The 26,980-nt window shown below is 42.8% G+C and overlaps 1 protein-coding gene across 1 annotated transcript in view; it reads left to right on the forward strand.

The window, feature by feature from the left end:
• The window catches only part of GLIS1 (GLIS family zinc finger 1), a 126,985-nt gene that overhangs the window by 61,972 nt on the left and 38,033 nt on the right, over positions 1 to 26,980 (forward strand). Inside the window, exons 3-4 of the mRNA XM_075182138.1 lie at positions 9,586 to 9,763; positions 16,440 to 17,373. Of these exons, the coding sequence (XP_075038239.1) occupies positions 9,586 to 9,763; positions 16,440 to 17,373 (1,112 nt within the window). The remainder of the gene's footprint in view (positions 1 to 9,585; positions 9,764 to 16,439; positions 17,374 to 26,980) is intronic.

Genomic DNA, 26,980 nt, shown 5'->3' on the forward strand with positions numbered 1-26,980 from the left:
TCCCTTAGGTTCGAAGATAAACTGGATGTTCTTGCGTTCATTGGCGTATAGTCCTTTTCTGAGCATGTGCAGTGCAATTTAACGCAGGATATTATTATTATTATTATTATTATTATTATTAGTAGTAGTATTTATTTATAGGGCGTCACTAGGTATCCGTAGCGCCATACACGGACAGACAGAAACACGGTACAGGGTGAGACAGCACGGAACAGTTAACAAAAAGCACAGTAACTCGGAAGCTCAATGTACAGCTAGATGAAAGGTGAGAGCCCCCGGGGGTAGAGAGAGGGGTAGAAGGGCCTCACGTAAAAGGCAAGGAGCCTGAGAGCAGAGTTAAGGTGGTGGAGAACAGGAGGAGAGGAGGCCCTGCTCGAAGGAGCGTACAATCTAAGGGGAGGGTAGGACGGACATAGACGCAAGGGTAGGAGGAGGAAAGGGGGAGAGCGGAGGCAAGGACGGAGAGGGGGGAGAGGAGAGCGATGAGGAGGGAGGTAGGTGGGAGACTGGAAAGAGGGCAGTTAAGTGGGGGACTGGAAGGCTATAAGGAAGAGGTGGGTTTTTAAGGCCCGTTTGAAGCTGGACAAGTTGGGTGAAGTTCTGATGGAGCGGGGGAGCTGGTTCCAGTGGAGGGGGGCAGCACGGGAGAAGTCTTGGATGCGAGCATGGGAGGAGGTGACCAGGGGGGAAGAGTGGCGACGGTCATTGGCCGAACGCAGAGGGCGGGATGGAGCATGAATGGAGATGAGGCTGGAGATGTAGGGAGCAGTGGAGTTGGAGAGGGCCTTGAGGGTAAGTGTAAGTGTAAGGATATTGCACGTATCGGGATTTATGTTCCTAAATGAATCAGGCTCGAGATCTTTATTTGATAGGTTTATGCGGTTCTTGGATTCCGTTAGACTCCGCGCCTCTGGCCTGCTAATGCTAGCTGGGATTGACACAGGTACCTTTCTGAGTTGCAAAAAGGCAACTTTTCGTGGCAGAGCCATTATTTTTAAGATTGTAGCAAACTTCTGTCTCAGTATGTCAGAATCTCCTGGTAAACTAATAGGCTGCATTCCTAGGAATATATTCGTTCAGCCCACAAAATGCCTGTGTAGGCGACAGACGCGCTTCTGGAATGTTCAAAAATATGCAGAAAGGCTCATTTATGAACAGGAAAAAAGTAAGGTCCAGCAATAGCTGCACATGTGGTCAGGAGATGGGTGGTATTGGTGGATGCGTTCAGGAGATGGGCGCTATTGGTGGATGCGTTCAGGGGATGGGCGCTATTGGTGGATGCGTTCAGGGAATGGGTGCTATTGGTGGATGCGTTCAGAGGATGGGTGCTATTGGTGGATGCTGTCAGAAGTTGGGTGCTATTGGTGGATGCTGTCAGAAGTTGGGTGCTATTGGTGGATGCTGTCAGAAGATGGGTGCTATTGGTGGATGCGTTCAGGAGATGGGTGCTATTGGTGGATGCGTTCAGGAGATGGGTGCTATTGGTGGATGCGTTCAGGAGATGGGTGCTATTGGTGTATGCTGTCAGAAGATGGGTGCTATAGGTGGAGGCTGTCAGAAAATGGATGCTATTGGTGGATGCTGTCAGAAGATGAATACTATTGGTGGATGCACTCAGAAGATGGATGCTATTGGTGGATGCTGTCAGAATATAAATTCTTTTGGTGGATGCAATCAAATGGTGGTTGCTATTGGCCTGTTTCTGCAATCATCTTCAATCAGGTCTCAGTGATGTCTGGAGTGATACAGTAATTTGACTGTTCAGCCCCTACATGTGTGACTCGGTTGGACACTAATCCTGCCTCTCAGGCCTCGCTCCAGCTTAACACTAATTACAGTGGTAAATTGATAATACTAATCACAGTGGTGTCTGCGATTTATGTCTAGATCTACATTAAAACCTCTATTAAACGTTGCATAAAATAATTATATAAAAAAATAACCATTTCACTTTTCCTACAGAATATTTTAGTTAATGTTTCAGAATAGTTCCACTTTAATTTATAACTGCATCTAATTTCTTGTGAATACTTAATTAGGAAAAGTATGTGCCAGCCTTGTTGCACTCAATTTTTTGTTCGATATATGCCAAGAATGTAAACTATTTTGTCTTTTGGTAAATTGACAACTCTGTTATTTTTATTTCGGATGTTTTAATAAATAACTTAATTATGTATTACTAAAACTGGATTTCTATTTGCAGATTTATATTTTCCATACTTTGCCCAGAGAAGAACAACAATATAACACAGTGTGTAAAAATGTTTAGGCCACACAATATTAACTTTTTCTTTACTGCTTTAAGTTTAGACTTTTAACATGTACATATCTGGCAAAATCATTACAAATGTGAACAGCAATTTATAAACACTATGATGCAAACCATCAGATAGGAAAACAATGCAGTGATAGACACAGAATAAAGATCACTGCTTCACATCTGAAAAGACAGGAGCTCCCCTCTTGCAAAACTTCTGTCGGCGAATAACTTGGATATGTGGAGGTTTGGGGTGTTTGCGTGGGTTTCCTCCGGGTGCTCCAGTTTCCTCCCACTCTCCAAAAAAACATACTGGTAGGTTAATTGACTGCTAACAAATTGACCCTAGTCGGTCTGTGTGTGTGTGTGTCTGTCTCTTTCTGTCTGTGTGTGTTAGGGAATTTAGACTGTAAGCTCCAATGGGGCAGGGACTGATGTGAGTGAGTTCTCTGTACAGCGCTGCGGAATCAGTGGCGCTATATAAATAAATGATGATGATCTGGCAATGTGTGTAGGAAAACGGCGGAGTTGCCTTCCAGCCCATACCTATAATCAGGGAACCATTTCAGAGGGTTGCCAGGGCCTCTACTGAAGCACAGTAATATATTCTGACATTGGTAGACTTTGCCACCCAGTACTTAGAAGTTGTAGCTCTATTTGCCCCGGATGTGTTACACATTGACCAAGCCCTGATGGACATTTTTAGCTGGATTGGGTATCATAGTGAGACTTTCACTGACTATGGTTCCCACTTTCAAGAGGAACTAATACAGTGCCTTTGGGAATGGTTTAGGATATGATCGCTCTGGGTGGTCATTACCACCCGGAAACCAGTGGATATGTGAATGATTCAATAGAACCCTTAAACAATTGCTTGTCAAATATTTAAACTCCAAGGGGAGAAACTTACAGCGTTCCCTGCAGCAGTCCCTATCCTCGGGGGCGGGCTGTTACCTCTAAACTGTGCACATACTCAGCATTTATATCCTTCTATGAGTCCATCTTGGCATGAGAACCACACATCTGTCACTAAGAGAGGCTGCTACTATATTTGGACCATGAAACAGCCCTCCCTTGTTCATGTCATGTCAATAAGTATAAAATGTTTCTACTACTATGGGTGATAAGAGGTGATAACACTAAGATGTAATCTATTGTGGAAAAGTGAGGGAAACTCAGTTGTTAGCATATATCCCTCACAACAATGGGGTCTTGAGTTCAAATTCCAACCAGGACAGGACCTTATAGGTGCAGAGTTTGTAACATACTTGTAGGTTAATTTGCTGCTGACAAAATTAACAGTAGTCTGTGTCTGTGTGTGTGTGTGTGTGTGTGTGTGTGTGTGTGTGTGTGTTGTAAGTTCCAATGGGGCAGGGACTGAGGAGAATGGCAAATATTCTCTCTACAGTGCTGCGGAATTGGTAGTGTTATGTAAATAAATGGTGATAAGTCTACCGACCTAATCTCTCTAAACTTGTATTCATGCCATGTTCAGGTCTACTTAAATAACATGGTCAACTCTTATTTAATCCAATGTGAACAGAAAATAACTTAAATATTTGTCAATCCCATCATTAGGACAACATACTGAGGCTAATGTTGTCAGTATAGTAAACGTCTGACCTTTTGGCGACCACATTTAATTTTTCTTTAATTGGGTAGTTAAATCCTTTAATATTGTTGGACTCAATCATTAGTGGAACCTGTTGTTTCATCATGACAAAATCAACTTTACAACAAGCCAATACTTAATGGGATTATGTGCCTACCATTCTTTACTACCAATAATACGCTCACTTCCCCTCACACTAATTATAAACAAAAGTTCCTGGGAAGCTAGAACAAATAAATTATACTGTAACAATTGTTCATGATGAACTATCTCTCCTCTTGCGTTAACCTGTGGATACAAAGGGTGTGTGTGTGAGGGCATTGCTAACACAATGAAAACCCATTTCAGTAGTAATAGTGGTATAAACCCAGTAGGATAGAGAGAGAAACCACTGTGGTGTTTGTCATAATCAAGCCTCTATCGACAAGAGATATAATGCATGGGAATTCTATTGGGCAAGAAGTGCAGTCCCTTCAGTGAGTAACCGCTCATCCTCACCAAGAAGGATCTGTTAGAAAATGATGACGATTCTGTAGATTAGCCCAGCTTGCTCAAAAAAGTAAACACCTGTAAATCCGTGGGCAGCACGGTGGCTTAGTGCTTAGCACTTCTGCCACACAGTACTGGGTCATGAGTTCGATTCCCGACCATGGCCTTATCTGTGTGGAGTGCGTGGGTTTCCTCCCACACTCTAAAAACATACTGGTAGGTTAATTGGCTGCTATTAAATTGCCCTTAGTCTCTTTCGGTCTGTATGTGTGTTTGTTAGGGGATTTAGATTTAGATTAGGGGATCCAATGGGCAAGCGTGGGCTGACAACAAGCAGCCCGGGGGGCGCATAGGCGGCCACATCACGTGACACGCGATACGGCCGCGTGATTGATGACGCGGCCGCCTGTGCGGCCCGAACAGCGGTCACTCTGAGCGGCCCGGGGGACCGATGCCCCCCTGCCCAGCCCGCCCCTGCCAATGGCGCAGGGACTGATGTGAATGAGTTCTCTGTACAGCGCTGCATACTTAGTGGCGCTATATAAATAAATAGATGATGATGATAGATGATGAAGAGAACAGGTAATTCCATTACAGGTCAGCACTAATTTAAATGGGTGTGCCCAACGGTGCCTCATTCAAGTTTTGTGCCCCCGCTTCAGTTGTGTGAGCCTTCTAGCTGCAGTTAATTTAAACTATAATAGTGCAGTCTCAGAATGCTGGGCTTTTCATTGGGACCTCTGTGATTTTGACCCATAAGCAAATTATCCTAAGGCAATTTTGAGAAATGTTTATCCGCAAAGTTCTGCAAATCAGTTACTGATTCAGAGACCCCCCCTGAGGTGCACATTATTTATTCTGGATGTATTTTGTAGATCTTCCAAGTGCAACACCAGCCTTTGGTATCTGTCTGTGAGGATCGCCTTGCTGCTTCTGTGCATATACCTAAATAACCAAGGAACTGTCGTGATTACAAATGATCTGTTGTTTTCCCGATGGAAGGAATATCAGTATAGAGTTCTTTAGCAAATTATTAAAGATTATTTATAAGAGACTGCCCAGGCCTGCTGCCAAGTCTGCTATGGTAAGTATATTGTCAGGAATAGGAGTGGTATGGAAAATCACAGTGGTTAAGGGGACCAGCATGGAAGTTTCGGAAACATAATGGGAGGTGGATAAGTGGGATATAAAGGTCGTAGTTTTGGGAGAAGCCGGTGTGTTCTTCTTGTGCCCATATGGTGCCTCTGATTTTCCACTAGGTAAAAACAAAAGCCGTTTGGGTCACTTTTGTGCCTGTGGGGAGTGATTTAGGACAACAGAGGATGACTAAGCTTTAACGAATTATTTCCTTCAAGATTACTTTGTAAATGGCTAAAATGAAGTACAGTTTATTAAAGGAACTAGACTATCCATCTTTGTATAACCCATACATTAGTATTTAGGGGTAGAAATCCCCTGCTTCTAAAACGCATGCGTGAGACACCATCCTGACATCCCAACACAGGTTGGGGTTCTGTGTGGCAGGACATCTATGGGCCGCCACCACAGGTGTACTGGGTGGGCGAGGTCCATAAATAGCAGGGGGTCACTCTGGCAATGTATAGCTGCAGTCTGATAGGGGCGTAGAAGGTACTAAGTTAATACAACTACAATGTGGGCTGCTGTGGGTACGATGTAACCAGAGAAGAGTACAACTATCATCAGTTTATAAAACAACAGGATTTGGAAACACATATTAACAAATCATTTAGGTAATTAATCTTTTAGCATAGCAAATATGTACTTTATTTACATATAAAAGCCACATATTAAACCAGTAAAAGAATAGATTGTAAGACCTAATTGTTGTTAGTATTCTCACAGGGTTTTAGCATATATTTGCGTCAACTAACCCTACAACTAACTACCTCAATCAGGGAAATACTTGGATATATTAGCACACATGAGCATCTTACATGACTGGGTGTTGAATGTAACAAGTATACATTTAAGTAGAACTAAGGTAAAAAAAAACCTGTAGTTTTTACACGTGATTGGTAAAAAAGAAACTAGCAATTGTCAAGACTGATCAACACTCTTTATGCAAAATCAAATGTTACTGGTAAGTTAATTGGCTGCTAACAAATTAACCCTAGTCTGTGTGTTTTTTTTAATGTAACACACAAATACTTGATAGCTTATTTGTGCACTGAAGTTTAAAGTTGATATTTGTGTGCTACATGAAAAAACAGTCAGTATTTAACTTATGTGCAAAACAGAAAACTAGTTTGCACCATTTGCATTGTAACATGGTTTTGTCCAGGAGACTGAAATAAGAAGTTTCTTAAGTTAAGATCCTTAATGAATCAGGCCCTAGATCTGCAATGCAGCGCCGCTTGAAATTTAATCGCGGAAGAGGCTGAACACGCGGGTGTTGAAGAACCCGCATATTGATACATTTACCCCCAAGTGTCTTCTAGACTTCTATGTAAAGGGTTGAACCAGTTAGAATCTCCTATGTTTCTGATTGGTTGGCTGGTCCAGCTTTTCTTTTTGGGATTCAGTGATAACCCCCTTTAATTTATTTAGTGATGGCTTGTGCTAGTGTTAATGGTTGTAAGAAGTGGTTTTTCACCAGGTTTGTTTATTTTTTGAGATATTTCTTTTTTTTGTTTATTTTTCCCCCCTTAGGCTTGCATTAGTTAAAAGTACAGTCAGTCCTGAAATACTTTGGGCCAAAACAATAAAACCAAACATACTTTTTTTTAATAAACACTTTTTGAAAGAGGGGGGTGGGCAAAATGTTGTTCAATTAAAATGTATATGTTGACTTGGGAGAATACTGAGGTTCTGAAATCAGACACTGTCCCTGTAAATTAGGAACTGTTGGCAACTATGTTTTGGCTCAGGCCACAAAATGGCGGCCTGTATTTTGTGCCTCACAAAAATGACATCAGTGATTGGCTATGTAAAGTGATGTCACTGTTTACGTACGGGGTGAGGTAAATGGGGAGCTAATTCCCCACCAGCTGGTGGGGAATTAGCAGACGTGCTTATGATTCTGCTTTGAAGCTTCAAAACACTAAATAGAAATAAAGAGGGACAAACGCAGGATTGTAGAGGGAGGTTTCCATACCACGCAGCCAGTGGGCGTGACCAGCATGCATGGGGGCGTAGCTAGAATTATAGATAGTGCTTGGCTGCTCTCCAACTCTTCCTATCCCTATAATATACATGGGCATTGCGGCGTGCACTACTGTTAGGTGCACGCAGCTCTCCCTTTTCAAGCAGAGCCGTGTGAAGCGGGGGCAGGGTCCAGCCACCTCAATTATACAGTGCCCCAGGCTTGGAGGGGGGTTTACAGGCACTAGGAAACCCCTCCCTCGGTTTGCCTATGTCATTCCACCTCATGTAGCCTCCATGCATCTTTTCCAACAAACCTTTTACTGGACACATGGCAACCTGCTGCTGAGGAGAGAAAGAACATAACAGACATATTTAAACTTTTGGTTATTGTAGATATATTATTTATCACCATAATAAACACATTTTGAAATTAAAATCAAATACTGGTTTTGCTTTTTGCTTGATCTTTCAGGCCACGACTACATAGGTGCTCTTCTGGGCAGGCAGGAATCGTTATAGAAGTATGGATAGCAAGTTTGCATTTATTTGTCACACTCCATCGTTCCTTGTTTGCCTGACAAAGAATGGATGTAGCATAAAACGTATAATAATACATACTTGCCAAGTCTCCCGGAATATCCCATAAGTTCCCGGGGAGCGGGACTATCTCCCAGATCCTGCCTCCATGATGCGATTAGTCATGAATCGCGTCATGTTAGCCCACTGCGTGATGATGCAACAACAGCATTTCGCCGTGGGTCGTGTGGCCAAAATGACACAATTCGTGGGACCACACCACTCCTGCAATTGCAAGTTGACCTCTCTTCTGGGATCTCCTGGTGGGGAGATGTTTAATATAGACAAGTATGTTATGATATGGTTTCAACATCTCCAGCTATCACATAATCTGCTCTTTCCATAGGCTTTAGCTCTCTCTCAATTGAGCCTATCCAAGGCCCAAAAATTCTTTTGTGTGTGGTTTTTTTTTTCTACCTTAATTACTAATATTTCAGTGACAGCTGTCATTCATGCAAGAAAACTAGTCGGAAACGAGCACAATTCATCATTTGGGGGGCAATCATTCAATTCCGGGTGTATTTACGCACCGTGGCTGAGGGTAGCATAAATACCAGATACAGACCCGGCTGCGATATATCTTTGGATATTAAGATTTAAATGGGGGGAGGGGGAAGTAGCACATCAAATATGAAGCTCAGTTGGTAACTGAGAGGTTACAATTATTTTCAGAATTTCTTTGAAGACAGCATAATCTCCAGCTTCAGGAAACAAACCATTTGTCACTGGAACGTGTTCCTAAGTCTGACACACATCGTGTATGTTTACAATCTGTTTTTTAATCAAAACCACAATTCAGAAACATTGTGGATTTCATGTGTAATTTTGGTCCAATGAATAAAAAGTAAATTTAATGTACTGGACACAATGTGGCACAGCCAGAGCACACTATAATATAATTCTCTAGACAGTCATGAATATTCTCCCATAAAAGATAGTCATTGAATGGCAGAATCAGTGACTCTTTATTTTTTCTCTGTCTCAGATGTCTGAAAGGCTTAATTCAAAAATGTTTCCTGATAATTCCATGTGAGACTGTTGCTGTTTGTCTTGATCATTTGCCAAATGGGCCCCAAGTGTTTGAACAAATTGCATCATGACACCTGTGGTCACTCAGTGGCAGAGTTTGATGGTTTGTGTGACATGCAATGTTGTTATATATGGAAATAGCAGTAATTCTATAGGTGGAACACCTGGAATGAACTACAGTATGAACAGATAATTAGAACTATTGCATATCTCCTTTTTAGAAAAGCACCTTTTTCTGCTTTGTAATAGGCATTGGAGATGATTGAAGATGGAACAAAAAATTATTGGGGGAATTCCGTGCTGAATACTTTTTAGGCCAAGTTCCAATCGAGAAACATGCAGAATTCTGCAGCCAGATGCGGAGTGAGATGAATATTCCTTGGAACAACTGAGAAAAAGGCGCTCGTCTCATCAATTAAACGCGCTGAACATCCAATATGATTAGTCAGTGAGCTATAATGTCTTCAAACCAGATGTCATTGTGAAGATTACAGTGAATTCTTTTGTTCTTTTTCAGTGAATGGTGGATATGCTCAGTATAGCTTGCGGAAGAGCATGATGGGAATTGAAGGGATATCCAGGGAGGTCCTGGATGGCAGAGAGAGTTTCTTTTGCCAGGTTGGGAACCCTGCAACATCTGTTGACCATGTGGGGACATATGAAGGTGCAGCCAGCAATGAATACACTGATAACAGGTAATGCATGTACTCACATCCACTACACATCATTCAGACTTCATGCAAGCAAGGAATGGATTTATTATTCCACATTCTTGGGACTAAGGGGTTCTGTATAAGGGAAATTTTCCATATTTTAGTGCATAATGCTTAATATACTAAAGAACATTGAGAAATTACTCTTGCCCCCCGTACTCGTACTGCCTCGGGTATATCTCTCCTCATTATAATGTGTTGCAGAGCTCCTCATAGTAACTGTAGGAAGAACCAGTAATTCATCATGTGTATAAAAGTCACTGGACAGCAGCAATAGTTAACTGTCTCCTTTGGGGTTTTAGGCTCATTGTAGATAATGGGATTCAGATTCCATAGCTGTAATCAAAATAGAGTTAAGCTGGGTACACACTACAGAATTTTTCACCAACTTTTTATGCCGATCGATTTTACATCCGATCGATGGTCCGATCGCTCGGTCCATGGACTGCATACACACTAGCCTTGTTTAGGACGATAAAGGGAAGAGCGGATGTCCCGTTAGCGACTTTTTACAGCTATGTTGTCGTGAGCAATGACTGTAATTTCGTACTCACTGTTGTGGATCGGTCGGAAGTTTATACACACTACACAGCGGAAACGAGATTGGATCGAAAATATTTAACGGTACGACCAACCAAATAAGGCGACAATCGTCCATTTGGGCAGACTTTCGACCATCTTGTCACTACACACACTGACCCGACTTTTGAACGAGCGGTCGTATGTCGGCTGATTGAGACGATTATTGGACAAAAACCCTGTAGTGTGTACCTAGCTTTAGTTATGCAAAATGCCCTTAGATTTAAGAACCCACATGGGTAATTAGGTGGTACCCCACCACTGCTGCAAGTATCACTAAATTACCATATATATATATATATATATATATATATATATATATATAAAAAATTTAATATTCACCAGAATGATACAATTGATAACCCTGTGTGCGCCTCTATCTTTTTTTTCTTATGTCTGTGACATTTTTATTGGTTGAGAAATATTAAATTGCAGATTTTCAGAAATATTCGAGTCTTGTCAGGATTTTTTGGATAATGATATCCAATATTGCCATACATTCTTTTTAGTGGTGTGTTATTATGTGAATGTAGACAGGTCCTATGAAGCCTGTGACCCACTAACATTATTTAATAAACAATCGGCCATCAGGTCCTCTTTCTCGGGTCTCTAAATTCATACAACGTCTTACTTGACAGCGTAGGAAGCACCACTTGCTAGCAGGAGAGGACGCTGATGATGTAATGAAGGTGACAACGGGGACAGTAGCTGTGTTCTTGGGATTAAGGAATCATCCAGGTAGATGTATTGGCTTTTATATCAGTGATGAGTGTAATTATGGAGTCTCATCTTCTGTCAGTGAGGGCAATTATAAAACAAAGGTAATTAGGAGGCAGAGTATAAAGCAGAGGTTAAAGTTCAGCCCGGATACTGGTTACCATATTGTGCTTTCCATAATGAGGGGATGAGAGATGTTCGTAGATCAGAAATCCGACCTCTCTCTCCATCTCATCCCCGATGTTTTTCCCAGGACGAAGAGATGCGATAAACAGGAGCAAGTTCATTGTCCTTGTCAAATGGCCCTATCTTAGTCTCACCAATCAGGTTATTCATCAAAGACTTGTCAACAGAATGTAGTTCTGTATGGATCCGTCTGGACTGTTGTACTGAATGCTGTGATGTTGAAGGAAGCGACAGTAAGTTTGTTAGTAAGTCTTCTTACATGGGCTCATTTCAGAGGAGTATAATGTGAAGTGTTGTGCACGGTAATCTGCTATTTTTTTGCTTTTGTTTTCTGGTGACGTAAACTGGTCTTATATTGAAGGGGTATAGTGATATTATTATTCTATGTAATGTATACTGTGGTGATTTTTGTGGAAAGTTAGTATTTAGCAGAACGATAATGAACGGTGCGATTCAAAGGGCTGTGTTTCTAAGACATCAGACGTGACAATATGAATGAATAGCCTAATGACAAATGTTATAATGAAGGGAGACCTGTACAACAAAGAAATAGCAACTAACGTAGATATGAGGAGAGTGACATTAATATTACACTGTTACTCTAAGGAGCGTTGCAGTGAGAGATGAAGTAATGAGATGGGGGACAGTGATAATGTATTGATGAGGTTGATACTGAGAATGTAATAATAAGGAGCATGACTCGGAGGTGTGCAATAATGAGAGGAGGGACACTAAGGATGTAATATTAAACACAATGTCAGGGGGGGTGTAATAAAAGGAATGGTAGCAAGAGATGTAATAATAAGAGGGCAATCCTGATGATGTTATAAGAAGGAGAACCATAGTAAATAATAAGGTATTAAGGGTTGGAGATCAGTATATACTTATGATGACTGACAGTAATGGTTAAAATAATGAGGGTAGTAACACTTTCTGATGTAATAAGAAGAGATATGATAATGAGCATATAATAACGAGAGGAATGACACTGAAGAATATGTTAAAGATGAGAGTGACACTGAGGGATTTAATAATATTAGGACTAGGAGTGACGGGATTATGGTGTAGGGGGCGTGACATGCAGGGATGTAATAATAGGACATTTAAGAATAATCAGTAGAGACACTGAAAAATATTAAAAAGTTTGATACTGAAAGTCCACTTGACGCACAACACAAAATGCCTTGGTTATACAGCCATGCCCCTAGAGGACCTGCCCGATGCACTTCAGAGAACCAGCCTAATTTGCGCTCTTGGGAGATCCCTCTGCAAACTTAAAGTGCGCTACCTAGGTGTCTAGACAGGCAGAAAAAAAATCTCAAAAGTCTCCTTGGGTAACAGTGTAAATGTATACCGCCCAATATTTGAATTTAGTAATTTTGGGACATGAGGTTGTGGTCACATCTCCTGGGGTGTATCTAGTGCTTCTGAAGTGCTAGGCTGCCCCTAACCCCATCCTCTCCAATCACATCTATATTGTTGAGGGGTGTTCTGCTCACCACGGTGTGTGGGAGATGGACACACCTCGCTAGAGTCCCAGCAGGAGGGACAAAAGACTGACTGTCAGGACCATGAGAAAGTCCCGATTCTGTTCTAATGTCACATCCTACCAACCTCCTATCACTGTCGAACCGCCTCATTTATTAAATACTGTTCAGTTAAACCCCATTCATGGCTTAAATTATTCATGAGTGTCAGGAGACAGCAAGTCGCACTTTGTGTTAAGCTATTCTACATTGGGCAAATTCCCCAACTAGTCCCATCGGCCACTGTGGATTTCTTCTACTTTGCAAAGGCCTCCATCTTGTTGATAAGACAGACATTTAGCTTTTCTTGCTCAATACGATGCTCATGGTACCACCAAAGAAGATCTTGTGCTGCACCTCGCCCATTTTGCTCTTCCTAAATTACCTCTATTGAGGAATATAATTGTGATGACAGTAACAGTGATAGATATATAATGGTCACTGACCAGTGGTTGACATGGGCCATATAGGGATGTATGCCATGCCAGCACTTCTCCCCATTGCTCATCTAGCGCATCATTTGGTAATCATTTGTCACAGGCAAGTTTGTCTCCAATGCAGAAGCCACAGTGGGTAAGTTATTTGTATAGGCATCAGTGCATTTTGGTCTCTAGAAAAATGGTTGCCATGTGATAGACAAAAGTAAGTAAAAGAGACACACTGTAAAGGTCTATTCAGGAACTTCTTAGCAGAGTGAACAAACCAGGATTCCACCTGTTTATTGCCATTCTCAGTACCCATCTCATGACACAGGCTGCTATAGTCATATATAGTCAGGGCCTGATTAAGGGTTCTGGCCGCCCTAGGCTAATTAACTCGTAGTGCTCCCCCTTCCCCCTCAAATCATTAAAGGAAAATTCAGTTTCTCCAGCAAACAAATTTAGATAGATTCTTTTACTTGTTCTTGCTGTGCTTTCTTGCTTGTTCTTGCAGCTTTGTTGTCGTTGAGCTGTCTTCTGAACAGCTGGGGTCCTGTTTTGTGAATGGGCAAACGTTGCAAACCCTCAATAATTAGGCTCTGTAGAGAGCATCCTGATCAACGCCACACAATACAGAGATCATGCCCTCCCCCCACCAGAAATTTCCTCAAACACCAGTGGCCTTCATGACTCCTGTTGCAATTTTTTTTCATCACCTACTCCCCCCAGCTAATTCATCATCCACCTTAGTTCCCCCCTCATACCTTCTACTTGCCAATTTATGGCATTAGTAAAAAGCATGTATGCATAAATGTCTCAGAAATAACCCCCAGTGGCCAATTCATGACCCTCTCCTCCCCAGCCATTAGATCAATGTGCCCATTATCACACTGCCCCCCTCAATACACTGTGCCCTTTATCACACTCTGACCCCTTTCATCACACACTGTCCCCCTACAGCACACACTGTCCTCCTACAGCACACACTGTCCTCCTACAGCACACACTGTCCTCCTACAGCACTCGCTGTCCCCCTACAGCTCTCACTATACCCCTTTCATCACACACTATCCCCTTTCATCACACACTGTCCCCTTTCATCACACACTTTCCCCCTTTCATCACACACTTTCCCCCTTTCATCACACACTTTCCCCCTTTCATCACACACTTTCCCCCTTTCATCGTACACTGTCCCCTTTCATCACACACTGTCCCCTTTCATCACACACTGTCCCCTTTCATCGCACACTGTCCCCTTTCATCGCACACTGTCCCCTTTCATCACACACTGTCCCCTACAGCACACACTTCTCCCCATTACACACTGTCCCCCTTTCATCGCACACTGTCCCCTTTCATCGCACACTGTCCCCTTTCATCGCACACTGTCCCTCTTTCATCGCACACTGTCCCTCTTTCATCGCACACTGTCCCTCTTTCATCGCACACTGTCCCTCTTTCATCGCACACTGTCCCCTTTCATCGCACACTGTCCCTCTTTCATCGCACACTGTCCCTCTTTCATCGCACACTGTCCCCCTACATCACACACTGTCCCCTACAGCACTCACTGTCCCTCTACAGCACTCACTGTCCCCCTTTATCACACACTTCTCCCCATTACACACTGTCCCCCTTCTGCATAAACATAAATCATTACTTGCCTGGCTTCTTTCTTCTGGGCAGTTAGTTCCATCTCATCGCAGCTCCTCACTTGCACTGTCAGGACTTGATGACATAATGCCTGACAGTCAGTGAGGAGGGGGGAGGGGCAGGAGAGGGGAAGGGGGAGGGGTCAGCAGCCTGGAGGAGGGGGGATGAAAAAAAAATCCACAATTGCTGCAGTCGCTGTACTACCCCCCCCCCCCCCCCCCCAGGTCCCAGCGCCACAGGCTGCAGCCTGATCAGCCTATTGCTTGATCACGCATATAGTAAACACTTTAGTACTTTAATGATAAAGCCAGATCTCAGTTTGCAATGGGGAGAGGGAATCTGGCCTGAATATATAGCTTTCTGATCTTTATCCTCTGATCAGTGTATTGATGTGAACGGCACAGTACTACAGCTTTAGTTCCTGTGTATACTGTATGTTATTCTAGGGGGCATATTCAATTGTTGGCGGTTTCCGCCGCAGAAAAAGTATTACCGTTATTACGGTAATACTCAGCTGGATTTCAGCTCGCAGCTCCCTGAGCCGCGATCTGAAATCCAGTGTCAAAAGTACCGTAATACCGGTATTTACGCGCACTAATGACGTAATGACGGTAATAGTACGTGGGGCGCGTTACTTTTGGCTGTAACGCCAACAATTGAATATGCCCCTTAGTATCTGTTCTGTGTGTCCAGTTATGTGTGAGACAAGGGAGGTGGGGACACAGAGTGGATGGCCTTGCAACACTTAATATGTCTTTATGTTTTACTAGATAGTGTCAAAAAGCATATAGAATTAGGGCTACAATCAATTTAAACCTATCAAATTCCCTGAAGCTTCAGGGGCAAGGTCACCCCTGGCCAGTCAGCTACATTCTCCATGCCACCAGTTACATTCTCCATGCCACCATTTCTAAATTTCCCCATCCACCACTAACATAGGCTATAATATAGTAATATAATAAAGTATAACATAGTAATATAACAATGAATGAAATCACATAGAGTAATATAATAAAATAAGATACTACAAAATATAATAATAAGTCTCTAAGGTATAATATCATATAAAATGTTGACATTGATGGCTATAACAGTGCCGGGAGTTAAACTAAAGGGTATAATAGTGAAGGAAGTGACAGTGACACAGAGGGATATAATAGAGGGATATAATATGACATAAATTGAAACTGGGGAGACGAGAAACCACAGCCTTTTACTATGCACAATGCAGGGACATTATGATCTCATCATTGCACTGAGCGGTATCACATTGCCATTTATTACAACAATCTGGGAGTCATTTATGAGAACTAGGGCTTTATTGATCTATTTCTTAAAAGTTTGCTGCAATTACAGCTGATTCTGCTACTGTGGCAGTGATGAAGAACAGCATAGTGTAGAATAGAGTATCTTACATCTTTCCTACTGCATATCAGTTCTTGCTGCAATAGTACCAGTGATACCAACACCTCCCATGTGTGCCCTGAAGCTACTAAGGCATAGATGCATGTCTTTAGATGACTGCAGAATTATTTTTTTATTGAACGGTAAAATATGTCATTTCTTTTCCTACAGGTCTGTTAGAATTCCCACTTCCATGTCATTGCGTCTGAATGGGACACACTCTGCCGGTCGTATAAAACAGGAGGGTCTCTGTGACTTCTCACACCTGTCGGCAGCATCTTGCCAATCGGGCATCTCCGAGTTAAGGGCATCTCTGCTCCAAGACACAGCTGCCACACACAATGGATTTAAAAACTGTCTTTCATCGTACTTTATAGACTCCACGCACAGCACTTTCCCAGGCTCGCTGACAGCCGGCCCTACTTCTGCCTCTCCCCGGCTCCAGCCTGGAGGGAGAAGGGGATGTTTTACTGACAGTGTTGAAATTGTGGGAATTATTCACTCTCCTCACACATCGCTGCCCCCTTGTGTGAACAGAGTTTGTGTATCCCCCCCTAGGACACTCTTTAATTCTGGGGGTGTCCCTAACTGGAGCCCACCCAAAGCATCCCAGCCTGAGGGTCTCTGTGGTCTGCCCTCCTCTGCTCAGTGTCTGCTTCCTAATGCTGGTGAGTGTGCACCAGCAGAACAGGTAAATGTGCCCTGCTCAGAGGGCAGTGCCAACCTCCTTCTAAACACCACTCCCAGCGACTGTAGTAAGCTTAACATCCTAAAGCAAGAGCCAGAGGATTCCTATCAGCAAGGGCTCCTGTCTCCTCTACATCTTCCCCTTGCCATGTCCCCAAAGACATTTCCAGCTGATGAGCAAGATGAACTTGGAGTACAGAGGCGGCAGTTGTGCCGTTGGATAGACTGTAGTGCCTTGTACGAACAGCAGGAGGAGCTGGTGAGGCACATTGAGAAGACGCACATTGACCAGCGCACGGGAGAGGATTTCACGTGTTTCTGGGCCGGCTGTGTGAGGCGATTCAAACCTTTCAATGCACGGTACAAGCTGCTTATTCACATGAGGGTGCACTCTGGGGAGAAGCCAAACAAGTGTATGGTAAGTGCAGATATTCTCATCCTAACACCAGCATGAGCTTTAAGGTCTTTATGTGTATAGTTATCCCTTATTTCAATGGTATTTTAAAAATGGAGACCACAGACACCCCTTAAGAGAGATGGTTGCAGCCAGGGATACATTTAAATCTAGCAGGATGGCCCAAAAGTGGTCCATAGCAGTCCTGCTAGAGGGGAAGGGGTGGTGGTAAACAAATTGTCGTTGAAGTGCCAAATCGAAACCAGGAGCAGGACTTTTACCTTTGTAATCTGGCTGGGCTGAAATGCAATATGTAGACTTAACCTCATGTATCCAACTCCCATTGTCCCATAGATTGTAAGCTTGTGAACACGGCCTTCTCACCTCTTCGTCTGTCTGTATTACCCAGTATTTATTACTGTGTTTGCTCCCAATTGTAAAGCGCTACGGAATTTACTGGCGCTATATAAATAAATGATGATGATGATGAACAGTATTAGGAACCAGTGAGGCGGTCAGGATCAGGAACCAGTGAGGCAGCCAGGATCAGCATCCGGAACCAGTGAGGCAGCCAAGGTCAGGATCAGGAACCAGTGAGGCAGCCAGGATCAGGAACCAGTGAGGCAGCCAGTGTCAGGATCAGGAACCAGTGAGGCAGCAAGAGTCAGAATCAGAAACCAGTGAGGCAGCCAGGGTCAGGATCGGGAACCAGTGAGGCAGCCAGTGTCAGGATCAGGAACTAGTGAGGCAGCCAAGGTCAGGATCAGGAACCAGTGAGGCAGTCAGGATCCAGTGAGGCAGCCAGGGTCAGGATCGGGAACCAGTGAGGCAGCCAAGGTCAGGATCAGGATCCAGTGAGGCAGCCAGGATCAGGATCCAGTGAGGCAGCCAGGATCAGGATCCAGTGAGGCAGCCAGGATCAGGATCAGGAATCAGTGAGGCACCCAGGGTCAGGATCAGGAACCAGTGAAGCAGCCAGGATCAGGAACCAGTGAGGCAGCCGGGATCAGGATTAGGAACCAGTGAAGCAGCCAGGATCAGGATCCGGAACCAGTGAGGCAGCCAGGATCAGGATCCGGAACCAGTGAGGCAGCCAGGGTCAGGATCAGGAACCAGTGAGGCGATCAGGATCAGGATCCAGTGAGGCAGCCAGGATCAGGATCAGGAACCAGTGAGGCAGCCAGGATCAGGATTAGGAACCAGTGAGGCACCCAGGGTCAGGATCAGGAACCAGTGAAGCAGCCAGGATCAGGAACCAGTGAGGCAGCCGGGATCAGGATTAGGAACTAGTGAAGCAGCCAGGATCAGGATCCGGAACCAGTGAGGCAGCCAGGGTCAGGATCAGGAACCAGTGAGGCAGCCAAGAAATGTTGAAGTCCGAACCAAACGGTTCAAAATCCAAAAGCCAAGCTGGAGAAATATTGGAGACTGTCAGAACAGCAACAAAACCAATATGCAGGAACAGGATGCTATAGGTAGGTTTAAATACACAGTGCCAAGCCCCATGAGGTCTACAGTCACCTTTAGAAGAGAGCCAAGGAACAGACCTGCTACCAAAACTAATATCCAAGAGCAACATTAGTCATCAAAAGCGATCCAAGTGATTGGATAACCAAAGTTGCTTCCGTAGTATCTACTAAATGCCACATCCTTCATCAGTAGTAATATACCCAGTGTAGTACTAAGATACTCATCGTGCTTCCTTGAAAATCGCTTTATTTTCACAATAAAACATTTGTTAAATGCAAAAATATTTAAAAAAAATGTTTGTTGGCTCAACTTGCCCAATGTGTTTTCTGTAACTGTCCTAACTACTCTAGATTCTGGGTCTCGATCGAAGCTGAAAGCTTGGGTATTTCCTCTGCTTCCTCTCTCCTGTGGCTCCCTCCCACTAAATGTCCACAATTCGCTTCTCATCATCCAATTGTAGCTCACCCGCTTTCTCTCTGGGACCGAGCAAATGCAAAATTTAAGCTCACTCCTGCTCCTAGCCCAATCATTCCTCTCTTTGAAAACCCTGAGTTTCCACCAGGTTGTATAAGTTTATTCTTTGAACTTTTGAAGCGGAAGGATGTTCGTTATTTCAATGATATCACCAAAGACACTTCGATGACTTAAAAACAAAGTTTAACATTCTCAATACACACTTTTTTCAGTATCTACAACTAAGAAATTTTCATTCTACCACTAAATTAACTTTAGGTATCAGGCTGTTGACCTTTTTCGAGTCACTTTCCCTCCAGTGGTCCTCTACCAAAGGTCTCATATCTCTACTATATTGGGAGGAAGACCCGGGAACACCCCTAGATAGAGAAGATTGGGAAGAAATAGGAGCCAACACAGCCTCCAGTTCACTTTGTGTAAAATTGAAAGAAAACGCATATAAACTCCTTTTATCGATGGTACTTGGTCCCAACCAAACTACAGAAAGTTTTTCCAGACTCTTCCAGCACAAGCTGGAATGGTTGCATGACTGAAGGATCCTTCCTCCATATTTGGTGGCAATGCCCCAAGCTTGCCCCGTTTTGGATGGAGGTTCGGAACTTTGTGTCGCAACTACTGAAAATTGAAATCCCCTTGCCAACACTACAGAGAATTATTAGCAGAATATGGTACTCTTATAAAATGGAATATATAACGTATTATCTGCAATACCTCTAAATCATTTAATAAAGTGTGGACGCCGTGGATGTCATACATCCAAATTCCTTTCATCACGTGACTCTTTAACACCATTCCACCTGGATCCTCTACTCTACCCCTTACCTCACCTTCCACACCTCTCCCTCCTCTTTTCGTTCTTTTGCTCTATCTCTTTCCTTTTACCTTATGGCGGCCTGCCACACCGACCCCTGTCCACTGTGTCCTGTCTAATTTCCATCTTTCATTGCTTCTCTCTTCTGTCTTTATTGTAAAAATGGGTCAATGCTCCCATGGGCCACAGAAACTTGCCTTGCAGCCCATGTGATGTTCATCGCTGATCTCTGTTATGATCAATATGAGAGGGGGAACTGTGCATTGTATGATGGACGTCAGAGGGGGATTTTTGATTTTTTTATCCTCTAATTGTAACGCTCTCCGGTTGGTGTCTGTACAATTGAGCAGCCACATTCTTGATCTCTGCCCCAGAACTTTGTCTTGTGTAAGCCCAATAGCAGCTGCACCCTGCGTTTGCTATATTCACAATCATATATAGATTTGTCTCTGTAAATAATACAGGCAGAAGCGTCATCATATAAAATAACATCGCTCTCTATGTCAGACTGAGATACTTTGTGCTCTAATAGACAAAGGAATTTTGGCTACTGGAAAAACAGGAAATAAATGAGACATTTTTATTGTGAATAAGTGGTCCTTTAAAATGCCAGTTAATCCTTTTATGATAGTTCCACAAAGAGATCGCAAGGTAAAGCCCGGTGGTAACGAGCTCATCTCTCCATCTGCTATCAATTACTGTCCTCCTCCTCCTCATTCGTACACACAAGGATTGCCTGGCTTGTCCGTCACTGCACGATTTCCCCCAGTAAATTCCGCCGTGAGGCTGCGTTCTTCTCTATGGCCCATTCACTTAGGCCATTCGGTAGTGAGAGGAAACCGTCTAATCTCCCTGCAATATCCTGTTATGTTTCATACTTAGTATGTGTTATTTTAGTCTTATTACATTTGAGATTTATCTGCATTATAATCAGAAAAGTGTCCAACTAAAATAATGAGGCAATGCCTGCAAGACCTTCACGTTTGAAGATTAATTTTCCTGCTTTCTTAGATTCAGTGTTCCAGACAATTGGAATTTTGATTGTCTGAGACAGCAGAAATTAGCGAACTTAATACGCTTTTGTATGGAACCAGAATAAGCTCTCTCATCCCCGCCTGCACTTCTTGCGATATATTCAGCATATTAATCTATGAATGGAGAGTGGGTTGTGTTATTGATGTGTGGGCTCCAGCCCCCGGGTGAGGTAACGCCTTGAAATCTCAAATTGAGAGTATATTTTAGGATACTCATATTCATTACTAAACCCATACCACTACATTACTGAAATCGTTGGTTTCAGGAGGGAGATCTGCTCTTCCGGGAGTCTCTCTGGACATTCCAGGAGACTAGGCAAATCACATATGCGGTGATATTGATGCTGATATCAGCATTTTAGCCAGATATTCCCCCATATGTGACCCCAAAACAATCGACATGTCTAAGAACGATCATGTTGAAATCAATAGGATTGTTTTCAGTTATGCCCAAAATTCCAGTTGGTAGACGATCCCTGTATGCGTTCATTTGCTGTCTGCACACGCATAGTTGCCAGGGACAGCCCCAAAGTTTTAGAAATTTGTTCCTACAAATGTCCCTATTATTTTTGTAATTATGACGAGCGGCACAATAACATTTTTGTTCTGCCTCGAAGATGTAATTCTTAGCATCAGTTCTTATTTTCTGGGCTTTATAGGTTGATATTTATTGAAGAAGAGCATTTAAAATGCAAAAAAGTGTTGTATTATAATTAAATTCAGATAACGTGGCATAATGGGGATTGTTGTATTCCAAGGGCCATAGTATCACACGTAAAGTTATCTCACGCCCAGCCGCGCACAAAGTCTGGGGCAAAATGTCAAGGGTCACACATGCACAGTCTGGATTTGGGCTTTGAGTTTTAGTGGGGGGAAAAATACAAAAGAAAATATTTACCTTAATATATTTAACTTTGTAATGTATTGTATAGATAGATAGGGCCCTAAAACTAGTTTAAAATTCACACCTTTGTGTTTTGCAATCTACATATTGCATTTAAGGTTTCAGAACAGCAACAAAGTTGCCAACATTTTAAAATAACAATTGCTGCTAAGCATTTGAATCTAAGTGCATCATGGACTGTACTGACTACACTACAGCCCCATACATGGCCTTCGCATGATTACCACGGCCTTCGCACCAAGTGTCCCATTACCTCCGGGGCTAGACCAGCACACCTGTACCATATATGGCCTTTGCATGACTACCACGGCCTGCGCACCAAGTGTCCCATTACCTCTGGGGCTAGACCAGCACACCCGTACCATACATGGCCTGCACATGATTACCACGGCCTGCGCACCAAGTGGCCCATTACCTCCGGGGCTAGACCAGCACACCCGTACCATACATGGCCTGCACATGATTACCACGGCCTGCGCACCAAGTGGCCCATTACCTCCGGGGCTAGACCAGCACACCCGTACCATACATGGCCTGCGAGTGGGAGGGCTACTTGTCTGGAGAGAGAATTAATGGACTCCTCCTTGTCCTTATATAGTCTGTCCCCTTGATCCTGCCCTCAGTATGACCCCTACATAGGCATCACCACTTTCTTGGTTAGTTAACCCTTAGTGGGCCAAATAATTATAAACACAAACCTCAGTTTTTAATCTCCCTCGAGCTTAAACCATCCCTCAGTTCTAATAGCCAATACGTTTTTGGGAACATATTAAAAAAAATTAGTCACCAGAAAGATTTCATTTGATGCACTGAGCCAGATAAGCATTGGAATATTTCCACGTAAGTACATAATTTACTACTTTTTAGTGACATATGTACTTAAAATATTGCACTATTGTCCTTCCCTTGGCTCATTCCTCATTTTCATACTTTTGAAATTAAAAATGCAGTATTTCATTCATTTGAATTCAATAAGATTTAATATACTACACTGCCGTGCACTCTTTTTTCTTAATATATGTGTGCATGTATATATATATATATATATATATATATATATATATATATATATATATGTATAGCTATATAGATAGAGAAATATCTATAGATAGATATAGAGTTTTATTTACATGACACATACATTAATTATGGATTACAGTAGTATTCAAACCAAGTGTTGAGAAGATTTGGGCGTTAATTAATTGCACGCAAGCGAAGGGATCGCACAAACTTACTTCATACTTGCCAACTCTCCCGGAATGTCCGGGAGACTCCCGAAATTCGGGTAGGTCTCCCGGACTCCCGGGAGAGCAGGCAAATATCCCGCATATGGCAACATGTTCCCCAAAATGACGCGATTTGCGGTAATTTTTTTCCCGCCCCCGCAAGAAAACTGCATTTGTCGCAGGGGGCAGAGCCAAAATGCCGCAAATTACTGCGCCCTGACCCTCCTGCCCTCCAACCACACCCACCTGCCTGGGATCTCCCGGAATTAGTTTGCCAAAGGTTGGCAAGTATGACTTACTTGTAGGTCCTGATTTCCGGTGGTAATTGTTTTAACGCTGCCGAGAATTCCAACAGCGTTAATACCTACAAAAAAAATCCTTACTGGCAAACCGTAGGTCCAGATGTCCGATGGCACTGGCTGACAGGAACTGATGCCAAAGACACAGCTCTCCGGAACTGCAGTGTGACGTCATCGGCATCAGTTCCTATCACCATGCCAGTGTCATCGGACATCTGGACCTTCGGTTTGCAGTTAAGTCTGTTTTTATTCCATTCGGTTTTGTAGCCATTCTGATTTTTTGGGTAGGTATAAACGCTGTCGGTATTCTCGCCAGCATTAAACCGTACCCAACCCCTGATTTCGGTCACAATACTGTAAGAAGTTAAAGACATGAATACCATGAAGCTGAGCATCAATTTTGTATTCGCAGAGGAAGGATTTTCACACTTAGAAACAAGGGATTGAATAGGCTCCAGAATGTGCATAGAGCATACACAACACATACAGTAATAGTGCGCAGCAAATCAGCCATAAATACTGAACACTCATCTTTCAGAGAATGAAAATAGGATCCAAATGTAACATTCCCGAACTGTAAATCTCACCTCGGCCTGCAAATAATTACTGCCGGCTGCACTGTGTGGAATTAATACATCTGGAGGGTACCAACCCCTACAGGTCACAATTTATTGCCTTTGGGAATCTTTCCCCAGTCATGGACTTTATGAGAGGACCAAGGGGGCTTTATTCTTTTTATTCTCAAGTGATGTAATGTCAGCGTACGTAGAGACAGCAGTGTATGCTGTGTACACACTGGTACAGCTACGGGGTACTGTGCTGTCATTGCACAATACAGCTACACACAGACGCACAATACAGATACACACAGATGCACAATACAGCTACACACACAGATACAGCACAATACAGCTACACACAGACGCACAATACAGCTACACACAGACGCACAATACAGCTACACACAGACGCACAATACAGCTACACACAGAAGCACAATACAGCTACACACAGACGCACAATACAGATACACACAGACACAGCACAATACAGCTACACACAGACGCACAATACAGCTACACACAGATACAGCACAATACAGCTACACACAGATACAGCACAATACAGCTACACACAGATACAGCACAATACAGCTACACACAGATACAGCACAATACAGCTACACACAGATACAGCACAATACAGCTACACACAGACAGCACAATACAGCTACACACAGACAGCACAATACAGCTACACACAGATACAGCACAATACAGCTACACACAGACAGCACAATGCAGCTACACACAGACGCACAATACAGATACGCACAGCTGCGCACAGACGCAGCACAATACAGCTGCGCACAGACGCAGCACAATACAGCTACACACAGACGCACAATACAGCTACACACAGACAGCACAATACAGCTACACACAGACAGCACAATACAGCTACACACAGATACAGCACAATACAGCTACACACAGACAGCACAATACAGCTACACACAGACGCACAATACAGATACGCACAGCTGCGCACAGACGCAGCACAATACAACTGCGCACAGACGCAGCACAATACAGCTGCGCACAGACGCAGCACAATACAGCTGCGCACAGACGCAGCACAATACAGCTGCGCACAGACGCAGCACAATACAGCTGCGCACAGACGCAGCACAATACAGCTGCGCACAGACGCAGCACAATACAGCTGCACACAGACGCAGCACAATACAGCTGCACACACAGACGCAGCACAATACAGCTGCACACAGACGCAGCACAATACAGCTGCACACAGACGCAACACAATACAGCTACATCACAATACAGTTACACACAGATAAAGCACAATACAGCTGTACACAGACGCAGCACAATACAGCTGTACACAGACGCAGCACAATACAGCTGTACACAGATATATCACAATACAGCTACACACAAGCACAGCAGAACACAGTTACACACAGATATAGCACAATCCCTGTATTTTTAAAACATCATTGCTTGTCAAATAGTTTCTTTATTCTATATTTTTAATTTTTCATATTATAATGATTACATTTAAAGTTTATGTGAATGAATGAGGCATTATCGCATAGGCTAAGGGTCTAAAGTGTACATTTTGTTTGCGTTCTTGCTCCATGTGTGACCTATTTGGAGTTATTGAAGAGGAACGCGGCTACCATATGGCAATACATCCAGTGAAGATATATGGAGCTGATAATACTATCTGTTAAATGAACAAAGTGAAATAATTGTATCCCATGGTTCTGTATACATATTATGGGTACAGATGGAATAGATCTTAGTGCAGCTTATATATTACTATTATATATCACTGGAAGCATGACACAACTAATCTCAGTTGTTTTCAATGCAAAAGATGTTATAATGAGCTAGGGCCTGATACATTAAGGAACTTAGGCAATACATTGAGTATGTTTTCTTAAGTTTTCTGGACAAAACCATGTTACAATACAAGGGGTGCAAATTAGTTTATTATTTTACACATACCGGTAAGTTAAATACTGGCTGCTTTTTCATGTAGCACACAAATACTTGATAGCTTATTTGTACACTGACATTTAAAGTTGATATTTGTGTGCTACATGAAAAAACAGTCAGTATTTAACTTATGTGCAAAACAAAATACTAATTTGCACCCCTTGCATTGTAACATGGTGTTGTCCAGGAGACTGAAATAAGAAGTTTCTCAAGTTAAGATCCTTAATGAATCAGGCCCGAGAACTTTTTTGTTTTAAAACTGCTCCACAAAATATTCACCTCGTTAGACATTTGGCCACAAAATGTTGCACGTTTGCAATCATTTTACTTATCGCCCGTGGTTATTTGTAGTATACGCCTAGTGAGCTAATTGTTGCAATAAAACTTGCTTCACCTGTACTTCTCAGTCATTTTAAATATACCTTGTTTTAAGTAATGCATGTTCAGTAAACATAAGTCATTATACTTACATAACTTGATTTTTCTGCGTAATTACATTTATTAGTATAAGTGGGGGCTGCTATGCTCAGCTTAGATAAAATTAAATATCCTCCATAGCTGTCAGTGGAACAGTATCTCCGGTGATTAAATGTAAATGGATTTCTAATGTTTATCCAGCAATAGTGTTTGAAAAAATCATAAGTTTGGATGAAGATAACCTGTTTTTTTTATGTAGAGAAAACAGTTCTACAAAATGATGGTTTTAAAATAAGTAAGTAAAGTTTCAGTGAGGAAGAGCCAGCTGGGGGTCCGCATGCCGTCTGTGGCCCACGGCTGTTTTAATTGTTTTGAAGTTTCACTCGTTTCTATGTTGTTGTTTTTTTATGGTCAACGAATTAATTAAAAATGTTTTTGGAAAGTAGTTAGTTCTTGAGCGACAAATTCTAT

Source organism: Mixophyes fleayi, chromosome 8 (genome assembly GCF_038048845.1).
Source record: "Mixophyes fleayi isolate aMixFle1 chromosome 8, aMixFle1.hap1, whole genome shotgun sequence".
In the NCBI taxonomy this organism is placed as follows: domain Eukaryota; kingdom Metazoa; phylum Chordata; class Amphibia; order Anura; family Limnodynastidae; genus Mixophyes; species Mixophyes fleayi.